Source organism: Camelus bactrianus, chromosome 22 (genome assembly GCF_048773025.1).
Source record: "Camelus bactrianus isolate YW-2024 breed Bactrian camel chromosome 22, ASM4877302v1, whole genome shotgun sequence".
NCBI lineage: Eukaryota > Metazoa > Chordata > Mammalia > Artiodactyla > Camelidae > Camelus > Camelus bactrianus.
This window is the reverse complement of record NC_133560.1, coordinates 20,424,395-20,439,571: the sequence shown is the minus strand read 5'-3', so window position 1 is coordinate 20,439,571 and position 15,177 is coordinate 20,424,395. Positions and strand designations below refer to the sequence as shown.

Below are 15,177 nucleotides of genomic sequence, written 5' to 3'. Positions count from 1 at the left end.
CACTGTCCCCTCCTATTATGTTTGGAGAATGAAGTGATGTATTAGGGCCTCCTAAACTATTCATTTATGGATGAATTTCTACAAAAGCTTTCCAAGATGAAATAGCCAAGGGGACAGGGGCTGAGGGGAGGGGCTGAGGGGGGTGAGTTGGGGTGATAGAGGCTGAACCACAGAGTACCTGATATAGTCTGAGGCCCTGGAGGTCATGGCAGGGTTTTATGCAGGACCTGAGGAGGCGCAGATGTCCTTGAGTGTTGTTTTGTTTTTTGAGGTGAAATCCATATAACATAAAATTCATCATTTGAAGTATCCAATTCAGTGGCATTTAGTGCTTTTGCAATGTTGTGCAACCATCATCTCTGTCTAGTTCCAGGACATTTTTATCGCCCCAAAGGGAACCCCGTACCCACAAGCAGTCACTCCCTACCCCCCACCCCCTAGTCTCTGGTAACTACTGATCTGCTTTCTGTCCCTATAGATTTGCCTGTTCTGGACATTTCTTAGAAATGGAATCATGCAGCACGTGGCCTTTTGTGTCTGGCCTCTTTTACTCAGCCTGATGTCTTCAAGGTTCTTCCACACTGTAGCATGAATCAGCTTCATTCCTTTTTTATGACTGAGTAATATTCCATTGTGTGCATACACCACATTTTGTTTATCCATTCATCCATTGATGCAAATTTGGGTTGTTTCCACCCTTCGCCTTTTTAAAACTTTATTTATATCCTAGAACAACGTTTGCTTTGAGCATCTTCATTTTGAGGTGCAGGAATCTGTTTCACTTGTCCCATTCCCCCCAGGGAGATGCCCCCACAAATAAATCCATCTTCTTGAGGCAGTTATTCTTGATTTTATGGTTTCTTCACATTGGCCACGAAGTGACAGGAAGATCCCATGTGATGTGCTTTTTCCTGGGCCCAGGTTCAAATCCTCCTGTGTCCTCTTCTAGACATGGAGCCATGGACAAGCTGCTCAGTGTGTCCCTGTCCCTGAAAGGTAGGATCAACAGGTGTTTCCCCTTGGCTGGGTGGCCACTGAGCACAGCCAGAGCCAAATTCTTCCGAAAACAGCCAAGGTGACTTTATGGTTGTGTAGCCACCCTCCTCTGGGGTTCTGGGCCCAAAAGGCACACTGGGCCCATGCCATATCAGAGTGCCTGGAATCATGCAGTGTGTGGCCTTTTGTGTCCGGCCTCTTTCACTCAGCCTGATGGGTCTTGAAAGCCAGCACCTTCTGGAGGTGGCGCTCCCTCCCCCGCAGTGAGAAGCTGGCCCATGGCATCCCCACCCCCCGGGCTTAATACTGCCTGGGAGGCTGCAGCTTTCGAGTTCCTCCTTTAGGCCCAACTGGACCTCCATACTGGCTTCTAATCCCACCCTGCCTTCTGTGGGGAAGAGAAGAAGGGGTTATTCATGAGGGTGGTTTGCTGGGGCACAGGGACCAGTAAGGTGATGCAGAGAGTCAAAATGAGCACTCAGTAGGCACAGGTCATTTTAGAATGAAAGATGATGAAATAAATGTTTAAAAAGGAGATGGTTGGAAGCAACCCAAAGGTTCATAAGTGGGTGAGCAGATAAAGGAATTGTGGTGCACCCACACAATGGAATATCACACAGTCATAAAAAAGGAATGAAGTGGATTCAGGCTACGACATGGTAGAACCTTGACGACATCAGGCTGAGTGACAGAAGCCAGACACAAAAGGTTGAGTGTTCAATGATCCTATTCATATAAAATGTGCAAAACAGGCGATACCATAGTGACGGGAAGCTGATTAGTGGCTGCCAGGGCTGGGGGGAGGTGAGGAGTGACTGACTATTAATGGATATGGATCTCCTTTTGCAGTTCTGAAATGTTCTAGAACTAGATAGATGGTTGTACAGCACCGTGAGTAGATTTTATTATGCCACTGAGTTGTACACTTTAAAATGATGAATGTTATGTGAATCTCACCTCAATGAATACAAAGAAAAGAGACATGGGAACCTCTGTGTGTCCTGCATGAAACTCCTCTGCCCATTTCACAGGTGGCATATGAAGGCTGGAGAGGGTCATCCACTGCCAAGGCCAGTCAGTGGGCAGGTGGCAGACACCATGGGGACCTAGGTCTTATTTCCACTTCTCCGGGGCTGGTTCTGGCAATTTCGTCTCCTCCTGGGGCAGCTTCAGGGCCCTGCAAAGCCTGCCTAGGGTCCCCAGAAGAGACCAGACAACCCCGAGGCCTCTGAGCCGCCTGCCCACCTCTGTTTCCCTGCAGCATGGCAGACAAGAATGGGGCCCTCAAGTGCACCTTCTCGGCCCCTGGCCATAGCACCAGCCTCCTGCAGGGCCTCGCCACCCTCCGCGCCCAGGGCCAGCTCCTGGACGTTGTGCTCACCATCAACCGAGAGACCTTCCATGCGCACAAGGTAGTCCTGGCCGCCTGCAGTGACTACTTCAGGTGAGTGTGGGCCCCACGGGCAGGGTGGAGTGTGCCCGCCCTTCTCAGAGGGAAGATCTCAGGGCTAGGGCATCTGGCCAGGGACAGCTCCGGCTCTGAGGGAATGTGACAGTTGGCCCATTTTGGGTTTAGAGAGAAGCCAGATGTCCAGTAAACCTGCAGGTTTTTCCAGGTTTGCAACTTATTCAGATTGAGTAGACAAGCAGAACATGCCTGGGGGACACAGGTGGGCATCTGATTAGCAGCTTCTGCCCTGCGGAGGTGGCTGGGCTCCATCAGGTTTTCATTTTCTGTCTTTATTTGACATCTGGGTGCTGCGTGCGCCAGGTGCTGTTCTAGGCCCCAGGGATTTGGCAGAGGTAAGACAGGCAGGAGTCCTGCCCTCATGGTGCCTGCGCTCAGGCCAAGGGATGGGATAGACACCTAGTCAGCAGCCATCGTGTGTGCCAGGCTCTGTCCAAGGCCCCATGTGATGGGTGAGGCCTTGCTGGGTATATGGATCTGTCTGTCCCAAAAGCCCTTTCCTTAAAGCTCCTTCCCTGTGCCTGGCTGCGCAGGGGAGCAAAGGCCCCATGGAGCAGGGCCAGGGGCCAGTCTTCTCCGCCAACTAAGGTCTGTCACAGGCTGGGGACGGTCTCCCTCATTCCCTCAGTGACTAGCTGGCAAGCTCCCTCTTGCCCCCAGAGAGAGCTGGGGTGCCGCCCTGGGGGTGGTTCTTCAGCCCCAGTTTGTCGGGGGGTGGCTGACGCGTCCGCACCTGCTTGCTCACAGTGCCCTTGCTTGGGCGCCCACCTTGGGCTGCGTGCTCCTCACATCCCCAGTGCCTTGCCTGTTGCGCCCCCTGGCTGCCCGCCCCACGGGCTCAGAGAGGCCATTCTGGGGAGCTGGAGCAGCCAAGCCATCTGGGGCGCCGCTTCTATTTTTATTCTGGATTTGGGGACGGGCGGGCCGGCCCAAGCAGAAATGCCCTTTAAAGGCTCCTCTGCGCTGGCACTGCAGTCGGAGAGGCCTTAAAAGGCAACACTCCCTCCCGTCACCGTGATTGCTTCTGCCTTCAATGAGCTGACGGGACTCAAGGGGACAAGAAGTGGGGTCTGGGGGGCTGGTGGAGCGCTGCTGCGGAGGGTTGGGCGGTTGTTACTTGTTGGGCCCACAGCAGCACCAAGTTCAGCTGTCCCTGTGCTGGGGCCTGAGCCGGGCCCACTGGGTGTGCGACTAGGGGATGGGCATCCGTCGGGCGATGTTGGGAGTTCTCTTCCCTTGGACGGCTGTCACAGACATGCGCTGATGGTAGTTACAGTTATGATGAAATGCCAGCTTGCCCCAGGAAAGGAGCCTGCCATGCACCATCTTCTAGAGCCTCCCAAGAACTCCAAGCAGGGGTTTCTTGCCCCACTTCCTGGTGGGGGGCCCTCAAAGGCTGTGGGGGGCTATGACCCAGGGCCTGTGTCTCTCACCAGTGCTCACATTAGCACTGCTTCCAGAAGCAAGACAGTATGGCTGACAGAACTGGGGTCACTTGCTGCTGGGGGGGATCTCACGATGGGCCAGTGCTCCTCTGGCCATTCTCAGGGGGCTTCGCTGACCGCCTAGGCCTCTGGACACGGCAGGGACCCTAGTACAGCCCCCTGATGGGTACTCTGACCTGGAGCCCCTCACCCCTCTCCAACTCGTGTGACAGTGACCAAGACCCAGGAAGGTGGAGCCGGTGAACATGCCGGTGAGGGGCTAGGCTCTGTGAACCATGGTGCATAGTGTTCTCAGAGTCCCTGCCTTGTCTCCTGAGCTTGCCTCAGGTGTGGTCTTCCAGGCTGGGTGCTAAGATGGGGCTGGAGATCTGTCCTCAGAGCCAAAGTCAGTTTGGTCTCTTCCTGCACAAACGTACCCGCCCCACAGCGAGCAGCCCCTGGTTCCTGCCCTCCGAGCCAGCTGGGCCCCAGCCCTGCATACCTCTGGGTGGGGCTGGGCAGGGCCCCATGTAGAGGGAAAGAGTGAGGAGTTACTGTTCATAGGAAGATACATGGCTTGGGGTGGATTAAAAATTTTTTGGGGGGTGGGGGTATGTCTTTAATGAGCATCCATCCTGCTTTCCCCTGGCCAGCCATGCCAGTCTTGTGGTATCCTGGGGCCAGGCAGTTCTCAGCCAGCCACAACACCCCTTGGCTGCCCCGAGCCCACATGCTGTATTTCTGATCTTCAGGGCCATGTTCACGGGCGGCATGAGGGAGGCAAGCCAGGATGTTATCGAGCTGAAGGGCGTGTCAGCCCGCGGCCTGCAACACATCATCGACTTCGCCTATAGTGCCGAGGTGACGCTGGACCTGGACTGTGTGCAGGACGTGCTGGGCGCAGCTGTGTTCCTGCAGATGCTGCCTGTGGTGGAGCTGTGTGAGGAGTTCCTCAAGGCCGCCATGAGCGTGGAGACCTGCCTCAACATCGGCCACATGGCCACCACCTTCAGCCTGGCCTCGCTCAAGGAATCGGTGGATACCTTCACCTTCCGGCACTTCCTGCAGATTGCTGAGGAGGAGGACTTCCTGCACCTGCCGCTGGAGCGCCTGGTCTTCTTCCTGCAGAGCAACCGGCTGCAGAGCTGTGCAGAGATCGACCTGTTCCGCGCGGCTGTCCGCTGGCTGCAGCATGACCCTGCCAGGCGGCTGCGCGCCAGCCACGTGCTCTGCCACATCCGCTTCCCGCTCATGCGGTCATCAGACCTGGTGGATAGCGTGCAGACGCTGGATATCATGGTGGAGGACGTGCTGTGCCGCCAGTACCTCCTGGAGGCCTTCAACTACCAGGTGCTACCCTTCCGGCAGCATGAGATGCAGTCTCCGCGCACAGCTGTGCGCTCAGACGTGCCCTCACTGGTTGCCTTCGGCGGCACGCCCTACACCGACAGCGACCGCTCCGTCAGTAGCAAGGTGTACCAGCTGCCAGAGCCGGGCGCCCGCCACTTCCGCGAGCTTACAGAGATGGAGGTCGGCTGCAGCCACACGTGCGTGGCTGTGCTGGACAACTTTGTGTACGTGGCGGGGGGCCAGCACCTGCAGTACCGCAGTGGCGAGGGTGCTGTGGATGCCTGCTACCGCTATGACCCCCACCTGAACCGCTGGCTGCGCCTGCAGGCCATGCAGGAGAGCCGGATCCAGTTCCAGCTGAACGTGCTGTGCGGCATGGTGTATGCCACGGGTGGCCGCAACCGGGCTGGCAGCCTGGCCTCGGTGGAGCGGTATTGCCCGCGGCGCAACGAGTGGGGCTATGCCTGCTCGCTGAAGCGCCGCACATGGGGCCACGCAGGCGCCTCGGCTGGGGGCCGCCTCTACATCTCGGGAGGCTATGGTATCTCAGTGGAGGACAAGAAGGCCTTGCACTGCTATGATCCTGAGGCCGACCAGTGGGAGTTCAAGGCGCCCATGAGTGAGCCCCGAGTGCTCCATGCCATGGTGGGTGCTGGCGGCCGCATCTATGCCCTGGGTGGCCGCATGGACCATGTTGACCGTTGCTTCGACGTGCTGGCGGTGGAGTACTACGTGCCCGAGGCGGACCAGTGGACCAGCGTGAGCCCCATGCGGGCAGGCCAGTCAGAGGCCGGCTGCTGCCTGCTGGACAGGAAGATCTACATCGTTGGGGGCTACAACTGGCGACTCAACAACGTGACAGGCATTGTGCAGGTGTATAACACCGAGACGGACGAGTGGGAGCGTGACCTGCACTTCCCAGAGTCCTTTGCAGGCATCGCCTGTGCCCCTGTCCTGCTGCCCCGGGCTGGAATCAGGAGGTAGTTCCTGGGAACCCAGGTCCCTGGCCTGGCCGCATGCCAGGGTTTCTTTGAGGGGCTTGGTGCATGTCCGGGCGGAGAACTGTGAACCACCCCCGCTACCCCCACCCTGGGGCTGGCCTCGCGGGGCCTAATGTGTTGATAAGGCCCCCTTCCCGTCCCTCCTTCCTTCCTGAAGCAGATCCTGGCTCCACGCCCTCTGGGGGAGCCTGCCAGCAACAAGGCTGATGTGTTATGGCAGCTGACTCGCACCCAAGGTAGTTTCCTCGCCTGCCCAGCATTGCATTCTCACTACCCGGTGGGGAATCGGGGTCTCCTTTGGGGTGTCATTGTGTGGCTTTGCCCTGCTTCTCTCCCCCTACCACCCTGCCTGGAGGTCTGTGACATTCAGATGCGAACTCATTAATGGTTGACCCCCCAGTTTCCCCCACCCCCATGAGTTACATGTGTCGTTTTAAAAACAAATGCACCCCAAACCTCTGTCACACGTGGACCTCCAGGAGCAGGAGAGGCGGCTGGGAAGTACCTGGCTTGGGGGTGACCAGAGGGCACATTTCCTCCTCTCCAGAAGCCCGAGCTGCTGGGCGAGAAGGGCCAGCACCTTCAGGGTGTTTGCTTGCTGGCTTTTAGGAGGAAAAAACACAGCCGGCTCCCAGAGATGGCCCTTATGGGCAACAGGCTTTCCACTGGGCTCTGGGTCACTCCTGGGGCCTTAACAAGAATGGGGCCGGGACTCTGGCCCCGTCCCTGCCCTGTGGATGTAGGGGGATGCCTGCTTTAGAGTCTCACAGTGCGTCTGCATTCCACAGGCCTGCCCCGTGATTTTTATTCTCTCCCTCTTTCCAGCCCTCTGCTCCCCCCTCACCCTGTGTTCAGTCAGGTTGAAATGCTGCCAGGTCTGTGCCCACCCGGCGTGGGCCGTCAGGCGGGCCATGAGGCCTCTCCCTTCAAGGGCTTTGCGGCATCTCCCGCCACATTTGTTTTGGTGTCTAAACCTCAAAACTTTTTTTCCTTGTTCCTTTTTTCTTTTTTTTTTTTTAAAAGGCCAGCACTGCTGTCTTATAAATGCGATTTTTACCCTTGGGGCAACTTAAAGTGTCTCCTCTGCTGCTAATGGACGATTGATGTCGTGTCTCTGTGACCCACTTGCCATGTAAAGACTTAACCTCATACCTTAGCAGACGTCGTCTCCTAATATTTTCTTTTTATTTAATAAAAATGTTATGGTTAAAAGATGGAGTGGGCCTAGTGCTGAGCTCGTGGTGCTTGATGGGTTGCAGATTCCTCATGTCCTTGTGCGTTTGGGGGCTCATCTCCCACCTTGAGTTGCAGAGGAGCCGGAAAGGGGACTGGCCTTTGGCTCTGGGGCATAGGGTGGGGCACAGCAGGAAGTGCAGCTAGGACTTCCACCAGGTGCCTGGAAGACAAAGGGCAAACCCAGCCTGGGCAAGGCAGCCTTTAAGAGACTCCCTCCTTGAGACTGGGGACCCGGCCCCCTGCCACCAGCCAGTCCCCAGCAGATTTTGTCTCCGTTTGTGTGATGTTGGGCAGCCGGGGAGCCCCCTTTCCCAGAGGCTTTAATAGGGGAGATGCAGGGCAGGTCCTGAAGGAAGCATGAAGTCACTGGGCTTCCATATGGGCCCAAGAGCATCTCGAATTGCCCCCAGCCCCTGCTCCTGTGGCAGGCCTCGCTGCGACCCGGGGTGCAAATAGGTGGTGGAGAATGTAGTTTTCAGACAGCCTTCTGAAAGGGCAAGCTTCTGGGATCACCCTCAAAACATACCCGCAGGCCTGGTGTTCCATTCACAGCCATCAGGGCTCGGGGTGAGGCTGGATGTGTGTGTGTGTGTGGGGGGCAGTGTTGAAGTAGGAACTTGGTTGGGAACCAGTAAGGAGCCCACGCTGTCAGGGGCATAGAAAGGAGAGCAGCAGCCACTGGGGACTTACCAGAAAATTCCAGCCCCTTCTCATCCCCCCAACCTGAGCTCCCCTAAAGAGAACCCTTCCCTGCTGGAGGCACGGCCCCTTCAGGGGGGCAGTGAGAAGCCTCTGCCAGCTGCAAGTCCCCCCAGATCAGCTCACACCTCAGAACATCTTGTCCCCAATGAGCTGGCAGGGGTGCCGGCGCAGAGCGGGGGGTGGGGGGGTGCTGCCGTATCTAACCGGGTTGTGCATAACTGTCTGGGCTGGTTCGTGGAATGTTCTCGGGGCCCCCTGCCCCTCCCTCTTCACCCACCCCACCCCCCCGGAAGAAGGGAAAATTATTTTTCGTATTGTAAACTTTAAACACGAAAAAGCTGTTTTTAATTTAGCAGAAACTGGCTTGAATCTTCACTTTGTGAACATTTGTGTCCTTCAGAGAAAGGCAGAACATGAGTGCACACATGCACGCAGACGCTCACACGCACACCTGCACTCACGCATCGTGACACGCACACCCGCATGGTCACGCTCCCAGGTAGCCTTGCTCATAGGCTTTGTAAGGTGCACAGGCGCTCAGTCACACCCAATTAAACACACGCTCATACGTGCACACCCTCCTGGACCAGCCTGGCCCTCCCCTGCACAGCACCCTGAAGGGGTCTGAAACCCGTCACCTTATCACCTCTTCTCACCTTTCGCCCAGGGCAGCTTGGGCATGGAGGGACTGAGCTTGTGGAGAGCCTGTCTGCTTCCAGATGTCCTGCTTCCCCGCCGTGGCCCTGGATGCGGCCGGCAGGAGCCTCCCTCCGCACCTGGGCTTGGGCTGTGGGAAAACACCATCTCCAGGGATGGTGGGATGGAGGCCCGCAAGAGGGAGCCAAGTGTGACTTCTGGGGCCTCACCGTGAGCGAGGGCCAAGGGGGCCTCCGGGGAGCTGTGTGAGGTGGGAATCTGCCCCGGACCTGGCCAGCTTGGAAACCCGCCCCTGGCTTCATCTCTGAGAACGCAGCTCCAGCTCCTCTGTTCTCACGGGCCCCAGAGAATTTGCTTCTCATGGTGGAGCCTGAACGCACGGGTTTTATTAGGGGCACCTGGCCGTGTATCCCAGGAGGCACAGCCTGAATGTTTGTTGCATAAATGAGAGGTTCTGGGGTGGGGAGGTGGGAGCGGAGCCTCATCCACTCCAGCGTCCGTGGGGGCATCATTGGCCTACAGACCCCACGGGCAAGAGCCCCATGAAGCCGTGCTCCTGACCACAACAAATACCCCAGCTTAGTTCTTGTGGCTGACCATGCTTGTTGCCATCCCAGCGGCCATTTCGCCCTCCTCACCAAAAGAGCTCTGATTGGATGCCAGCAGCAGCGTGCCCAGCCTCAGGGGTTAATTTAGGATTTGGCTGAGCCATTCTTGGCAATGTATTTTGTAGGGGGTCGTTTTCGATCTGGGCGCATTTCCCAGTTCTGGCCAGCACGTTTTAAGGGGAGGTCTGGGGTGGGGGTTTCTGGACATAGCAGCAGCGTTATTGCCCCCTTCCCTCCCTTACTGCTTCCTACCAGGACGTGATGCCAGGAGTTTCTGCAGCCATCTTGTGGCCATGAGGAGCAAGTTAAGAGAGGCACAGAGATGCTGCCTCCCAGAATCCTGAAGCCACAGGGCCACCAGGCCTACCCTAGGACCTCTGACCTCCAGACTCGTTTTTATGAGAAATCACGTCTGTGCTGTTCAAGATACTAGTGGTCATATATTCTGATTCTTGTTAAACAGTTCCAAAATTGTAATATAAATGTAACAGATGCTGGGGTTTCCCCACCTTATGTAAGTCAGGGTTTTAACTTGCAAGCAACAGAAACACGCTGGCCAATTTAAATAGTAAAAACGTACATTGGAAGGCTATTCAATTGCTCACAGAAGTGGCAGGAAGGCTGGAAAATCAGGCTCAGAAAATAGTAGAAATCAAGGGGGTGATGGTGACCAGCTGAAATTATACCAGGGAACTGGTTGGTGAGGTCACTTCTGCCACCACTACAGAATCCAGATGCCTCAACTGGCACAGCCATCTGCCATTGGCACTCTGCCATAGCCACCCCTGGAAACCAGAAGCTCCTGTCCTGATCCTATTTCTTTGCACCACTTGTTCCTAAGTGGGAACATCCTCTTGGCCCAGCCCATGTCCTGTGCCAATGCTCCAGCTGCCTAAGGAGCAGGGAAAGTGAGTATGTCAGTGTATTAGTCAGCTGCTGCGTAACAAGCAACCCCAAGTCTCAGTGGCATGCAAAAATAAATGTTTTTCAGGTGTCTGTGACTCAGCTCTGTGTGTAGAGGGGGTGCCTGTTCTAGGCTGCCCTCACCTGGGCAGCTTTGTTTCCAAGTGCAAGTAAGTGTGGAGTGCCAGGAGGCTCAGCTCCACCTGCCTTGCACCCTTCTAGGTTCTCCTCTGACGATGGTGCCAGAGGACAAGGGGGAATCATGGGAGGCCTCCCAAGGTCCAGATTCAGAATTCTTGTGCTGTCGCTTCTGCCCATATGTCTTTGGCCAAAGCAAATGACATAGCCAAGCCCAAAATTAGGGCTAGGGAAATGTCTTCCACCTTATGAAGGAAGAACGCACAGTGTGCAAAGGGCAGGACAAAGAGATGAATGGAGAGCTGAGACTTATGGTTTGATTGACCACACCATTGGCTTTGGAGTTTCTGTTGTCAGTCGGGGGCCAAATTCCCATGAATGGGGACTCCCCAGCCTTGGATGGGGACTCAGATCCTGGGCCACCAAAAAGAAAAACTGGCTGTATTTCATCTGCAGCCACTGCCCCCTAGAGGTTGGGGAGTCGATCTTCTTTTATTATTGAATAGATTGGGGTGGTAAGTATCCTGGGTTATTGGACAGGGGGCAGGCTGGGGGTGCTATTTGAGGAGTCCAGCTGGAGCTCAGACAAGTCTCAGCCACTGTAGTGTCACTGGAAGGCCTGCCCCCAATGTCCCTTCAGCACGGTGGTTGTAGGAGGTGGCAGGGGGAACTGGACTGCTGGCTCTGCTCCTGCCCCACCATGCCCCAGAGCCACCCCCCCCATCCCTGTCCCCTCAACTCCAGCCTCCTTTGCAGTCTTGCCCCATCCCACCTTCTACCAGGTGGGAGGCTGAGGGGCCTGGGTTCTTGTCTAACCTCTTCTTATTGAATTGTAAGGAGTGAGCTCCACGTCTGGTGTTTCTGGCTCCCATTGAGTCCTTCCCTTTTGCTTCATAATTAAACCTGGCTCTTGCTTTGCCTTTCGAAATTCTGATGAGGGCCTGGTTTGGAAGTGAAAGACAGGCCCTGGATGGTTTTCCTTTTTGCCCTCCCGCTCCAATGGCCCGAATTCACCTCCATGCAATGTGGATACCCTGGATTGACTAAGAGTCCATATAAGGCAGTGCAGAAAAGCAAAGCATGAAAACTAACATCTCGAGGTAGAATTCTGTTTCCCTAACGGTTACTGAGTGCTTGCGAGGAGGCAGGCGCTGAGCTAAGTGCTTTACATGCGTTATCTATTTAATCTTCCCAAGAGCCTGCTATGAGAAGTGCCATTATCCACATTTAAGGCAGTAGGACAGTGAGTCTCAGAGAGATTAAGTCACTTTTCTGTTGTCACACAGCTGGAGAATTGGCAAGGGCTGGGCCATGCAGAAACACTCAGGAGTTTTGGTTTTAACTGAACATGTATTTAGAGGCTTTATGTTGAGGGGTGCTACGCGGCCTGGATGCAGGGGAAAGGGCAATTTAGGCAGGGAGACAGCCTGTGCAAAAGCCCTGAGGCAGAATGCAGCAAGGCTGGATGGAGGACATGGAAAAGGGAAGGGTGGATGAGGAAGCTGGCAGAGAACAAATGGGGCCAGGCAGAGCTATGGAGAAGAGGAGAGAAAACTGGATCATAGAGGCAGCAAGAAGTAGCTTACAGGACTTGCCTGTTAGCTCACATTTGGACGTGTTCTTTAACTCAAGTGAAGTTATTCAAGAATGGGACACTCCCAGTCCCTTTGGGTCAGGGCTTGCTGGAGAAGGACATGTCTAGAGTGAGAAACAGCTCTGTTTTGGGGTCAGGAATGGCTTTCTGGAGTGGGGGACATTTGAGCTGGGTTTTGAGGGGTAGATAGGAGTTTCCCAGGCAGAAAATGATTCATTCAACAAACACTTCCTAATTCCCCTTCTCTGCCTAGTCTTGTGTTAGCTCTGGGGATCCAGGAAAACAGAATGAACACGGATGAGTATAAAATGAGGCCAAAAGTGCTCAGAGCCATCAACAAAGGACAAGCCTTAAGAGTAGGGAATTGGGTGTGTCTGTGCCCTTTCTGCATCACACAGGAAATTCAAGCCCCAGAATGTTTGAGAAGGGAATGCAGTGTTAGCTTCTGATCTCTGCTCAGCTGCTTTCAGAGAATGGGAAGTTCCTGAGTCGTGGGACACATACCCAAGGGTACACTTCAGATAGAGCCCTCAGGAAGGTCAGAGATGAGGCCTGAAAGATGAGAAGGTGCCAGCCATGAAAGGATCTCGGAGGAGAGCAGTCCCGGCAGAGGCAATAGCACATACAAAGATCTGGAGAGGGAATACCAAGGAAGCTGGAGTGGCTGGAGTGAGGGGCCAGGGTGTGTGAGGACCTTGCGGATCATTGGGAGGAGGGTGGATTTTTTCCTAAGTGTGATAGGGAGCATGAGATCCGTCCTGCTTTACAAAGAGACTATGGGCTGCTCCAGAAGTCCTGCGTGGGCCACGCTGGGTGGCAGAAGTTGCCTTTGCTGAAGGGAGAAAGTGAAAACCTCAGGGCTGGGTTCTGCCTCGGTCACCAGACACCTTGGCCTCACCATCCTCGAGGCTAGGGGTCAGTGGAGCGGGAGGAGGAGGCTTGGGTCACCGTCCGGCCATTGCGCAATAAGCAGGCTTGTGGCTTCCTCTGACTCATCACCAGGGTTTAGGATGGATCAAGTTACCGCCAGGGTGTGGGGTAAATGGGGGTGAGTAGGGTAAGCACTGGCCTCTCACCTCTGCCCTGAGGGCATGGCCCCTTGCTGTGGCCCCTGCTACCCCTCAAATCTTTTCTCCTCTATCTTTCTGTGCAGAAACCGGCTTAGTGCAGCCATATGTAAGTGATCAGGGTAATCGGCATTTTTCGAGCCCTTATTATGAGACGGGCACTTGACATGTGTTAACCTCATTTAAACCTTACAAGACCCATCTCAGAGAAGGAAGCTGAGCTCTGCTGTCAGGCCTGAGTTCTAGTCCTGGCTCTGGCGCTTGACTTGCTATGGGCACTCCCATCCCTGCTCCCTGTTACTATTTCCTCTCCAATGTCACAGGATGGTGGCAGGAATTAGAAGTCACATACATAGAATGTTGAGTCCCTTACCTGAGTCTCAGAAACTTCAGTTTCAGTGCTAGGGAGAGAAGATGGACTTCAAATCAACTTTAGCGAAAAAGAGAATGAATTATTGGTTCATATAACTGAAAAGGCAGACATGTCTAGCTTCAGGCATGGCTGGATACAGCAATTCACAGGTATCTGTCTCCTTTTGTTTCTGTTTTCCTCTGTGTGAGTTTACTCTCGGGACACCTTTCTTCAAGAGGTGACCTATGGCACTGCAAATCTGTGTTATCCTTCAAATCAGCCACCCAAGCAAAGAGGGTGCTTCGCTTTCCCATAGTTCAAACAAAAATTGCAGAGTTGCATCTCATTGGGTTAACTGGGTAACCAATTGTGATGGTCAGAGCACGGCTCTGCTGATTGGCCAAGTCTTCCAATTTGAAGTGGAGACTTTGTGGGGAGAGCGAGTAGTGAGACCACCTCTACCACAGATCATGGACTGAAAGTTGGAAGGGTAGTTGATTGTTGACACCCAGAATAAGGGGTGGATGCTTGCTAGGCAAAAAGGCTAGAAGTCCAAGAAAGTGCTCAAAATCATAACAAGAAAGATGAAATAGAGCAGTGGCAGTGCCCAGGACACTCCAAAGTAAAAATCTATGTATGTGTATATATTTAATGTGGACATTTCATTAAACTATTGTAAAATGTAAATAAAAGCATGTTTGGAAAATGTTGGTATGCCCCTATGATCTCCATCAGTGTCTCCTCCAGCCATCCCTTGTCCTGGTAAAAAGTGTGCTTGTTGTGTGATTAGAGCTGCTCCTCCTGGTTTCTGCCCCCCTCACTCCCATGCCCTGAAATCCCTGGAGCCTCCTGAATCTAAACTTTTGATATTGGTGGTTGGGGTCCCTCTGTTTGGGGGAGGGACAACTGGATGTCAGAACCCCTCTTGCTTCCCTAGGTCACCCCCCTCCCCGTCACTGGGGAGACTCTGCTATCCTTTTCCCTGCTGGGTCTGGGTGGGATTTCTGGACCTGTCCTTTAGCACCCCAAGGGAAAGCTGGCTTCCTTGAGCAAGACTGGACTGGAGAAATTCAGAGAGAGGAGGCTGAAGCTCTGTAGTTCCAGTTCTCTGAGATTGAGGACCCAGAGAATAGGAACTGGATAGGGAACAGGAATGGGGAAAGAAAGGTGTTCAGGATGACACCAGGATTTGGGGCTGGGGACTGATCGCACCCCCCAAATCATGGTGGCGATACGAGCCTCCTTTTCTAAGATCACTCTCCTCCTGGCCCATTACTGGTTTTATTTGCCATATCACATTTACCTCCATCTGAAATGTTCTTGGGACGTTTATTGGTGGGTTATGTTCCCCCTCTCCCCGACTGTGCACTCCATAAGGGCAGGGAACACGTCTGCTTGCTCACGCCTTTTCCCCAGTGTGCTTGGCACATACAGACATTCAGTAAATGAATGAATGCATGCATGGATGAGCAACGCCCTGAATTGGTCTCTGAGCTGAACTAGTCCAAACCCAGGCTCAGTCTCGAATACCTGTCCTTGGGGTGAGTGCTGGCTCCATCCTGGTGACCTGGAACGGTTTGGGTCCAGCAGATTCTCTTGGGGGCTCCAGTGCCCCAACCCGTCCCCAGACCTTGCCCAACAGTCAGGTGGCCTCTGTCCAGCGGGCCAGGAAGAGGCTCCA

General features: G+C 54.5%; 1 protein-coding gene and 1 long non-coding RNA gene across 3 annotated transcripts in view; one reads left to right on the top strand and one right to left on the bottom strand.

Annotated features, from left to right (window-relative positions):
- Nucleotides 1–7,451, top strand: part of KLHL26 (kelch like family member 26) — a 27,340-nt gene extending 19,889 nt beyond the window's left edge. Inside the window, exons 2-3 of one of the 2 annotated variants that reach the window (XM_010972173.3) lie at nt 2,258–2,440; nt 4,641–7,451. In XM_010972173.3, coding sequence (XP_010970475.2) covers nt 2,258–2,440; nt 4,641–6,222 — 1,765 coding nt within the window. In that variant the 3' untranslated portion in view covers nt 6,223–7,451. The remainder of the gene's footprint in view (nt 1–2,257; nt 2,441–4,640) is intronic. The other variant, XM_074350387.1, reaches the window with a different exon arrangement.
- LOC141574652 (uncharacterized) lies at nt 7,399–15,177 on the bottom strand. Its single transcript, XR_012501605.1, has 2 exons — nt 15,027–15,177; nt 7,399–7,635 (listed from the first exon to the last, which is right to left on the bottom strand). It is a non-coding gene; the product is annotated as an uncharacterized LOC141574652 (long non-coding RNA).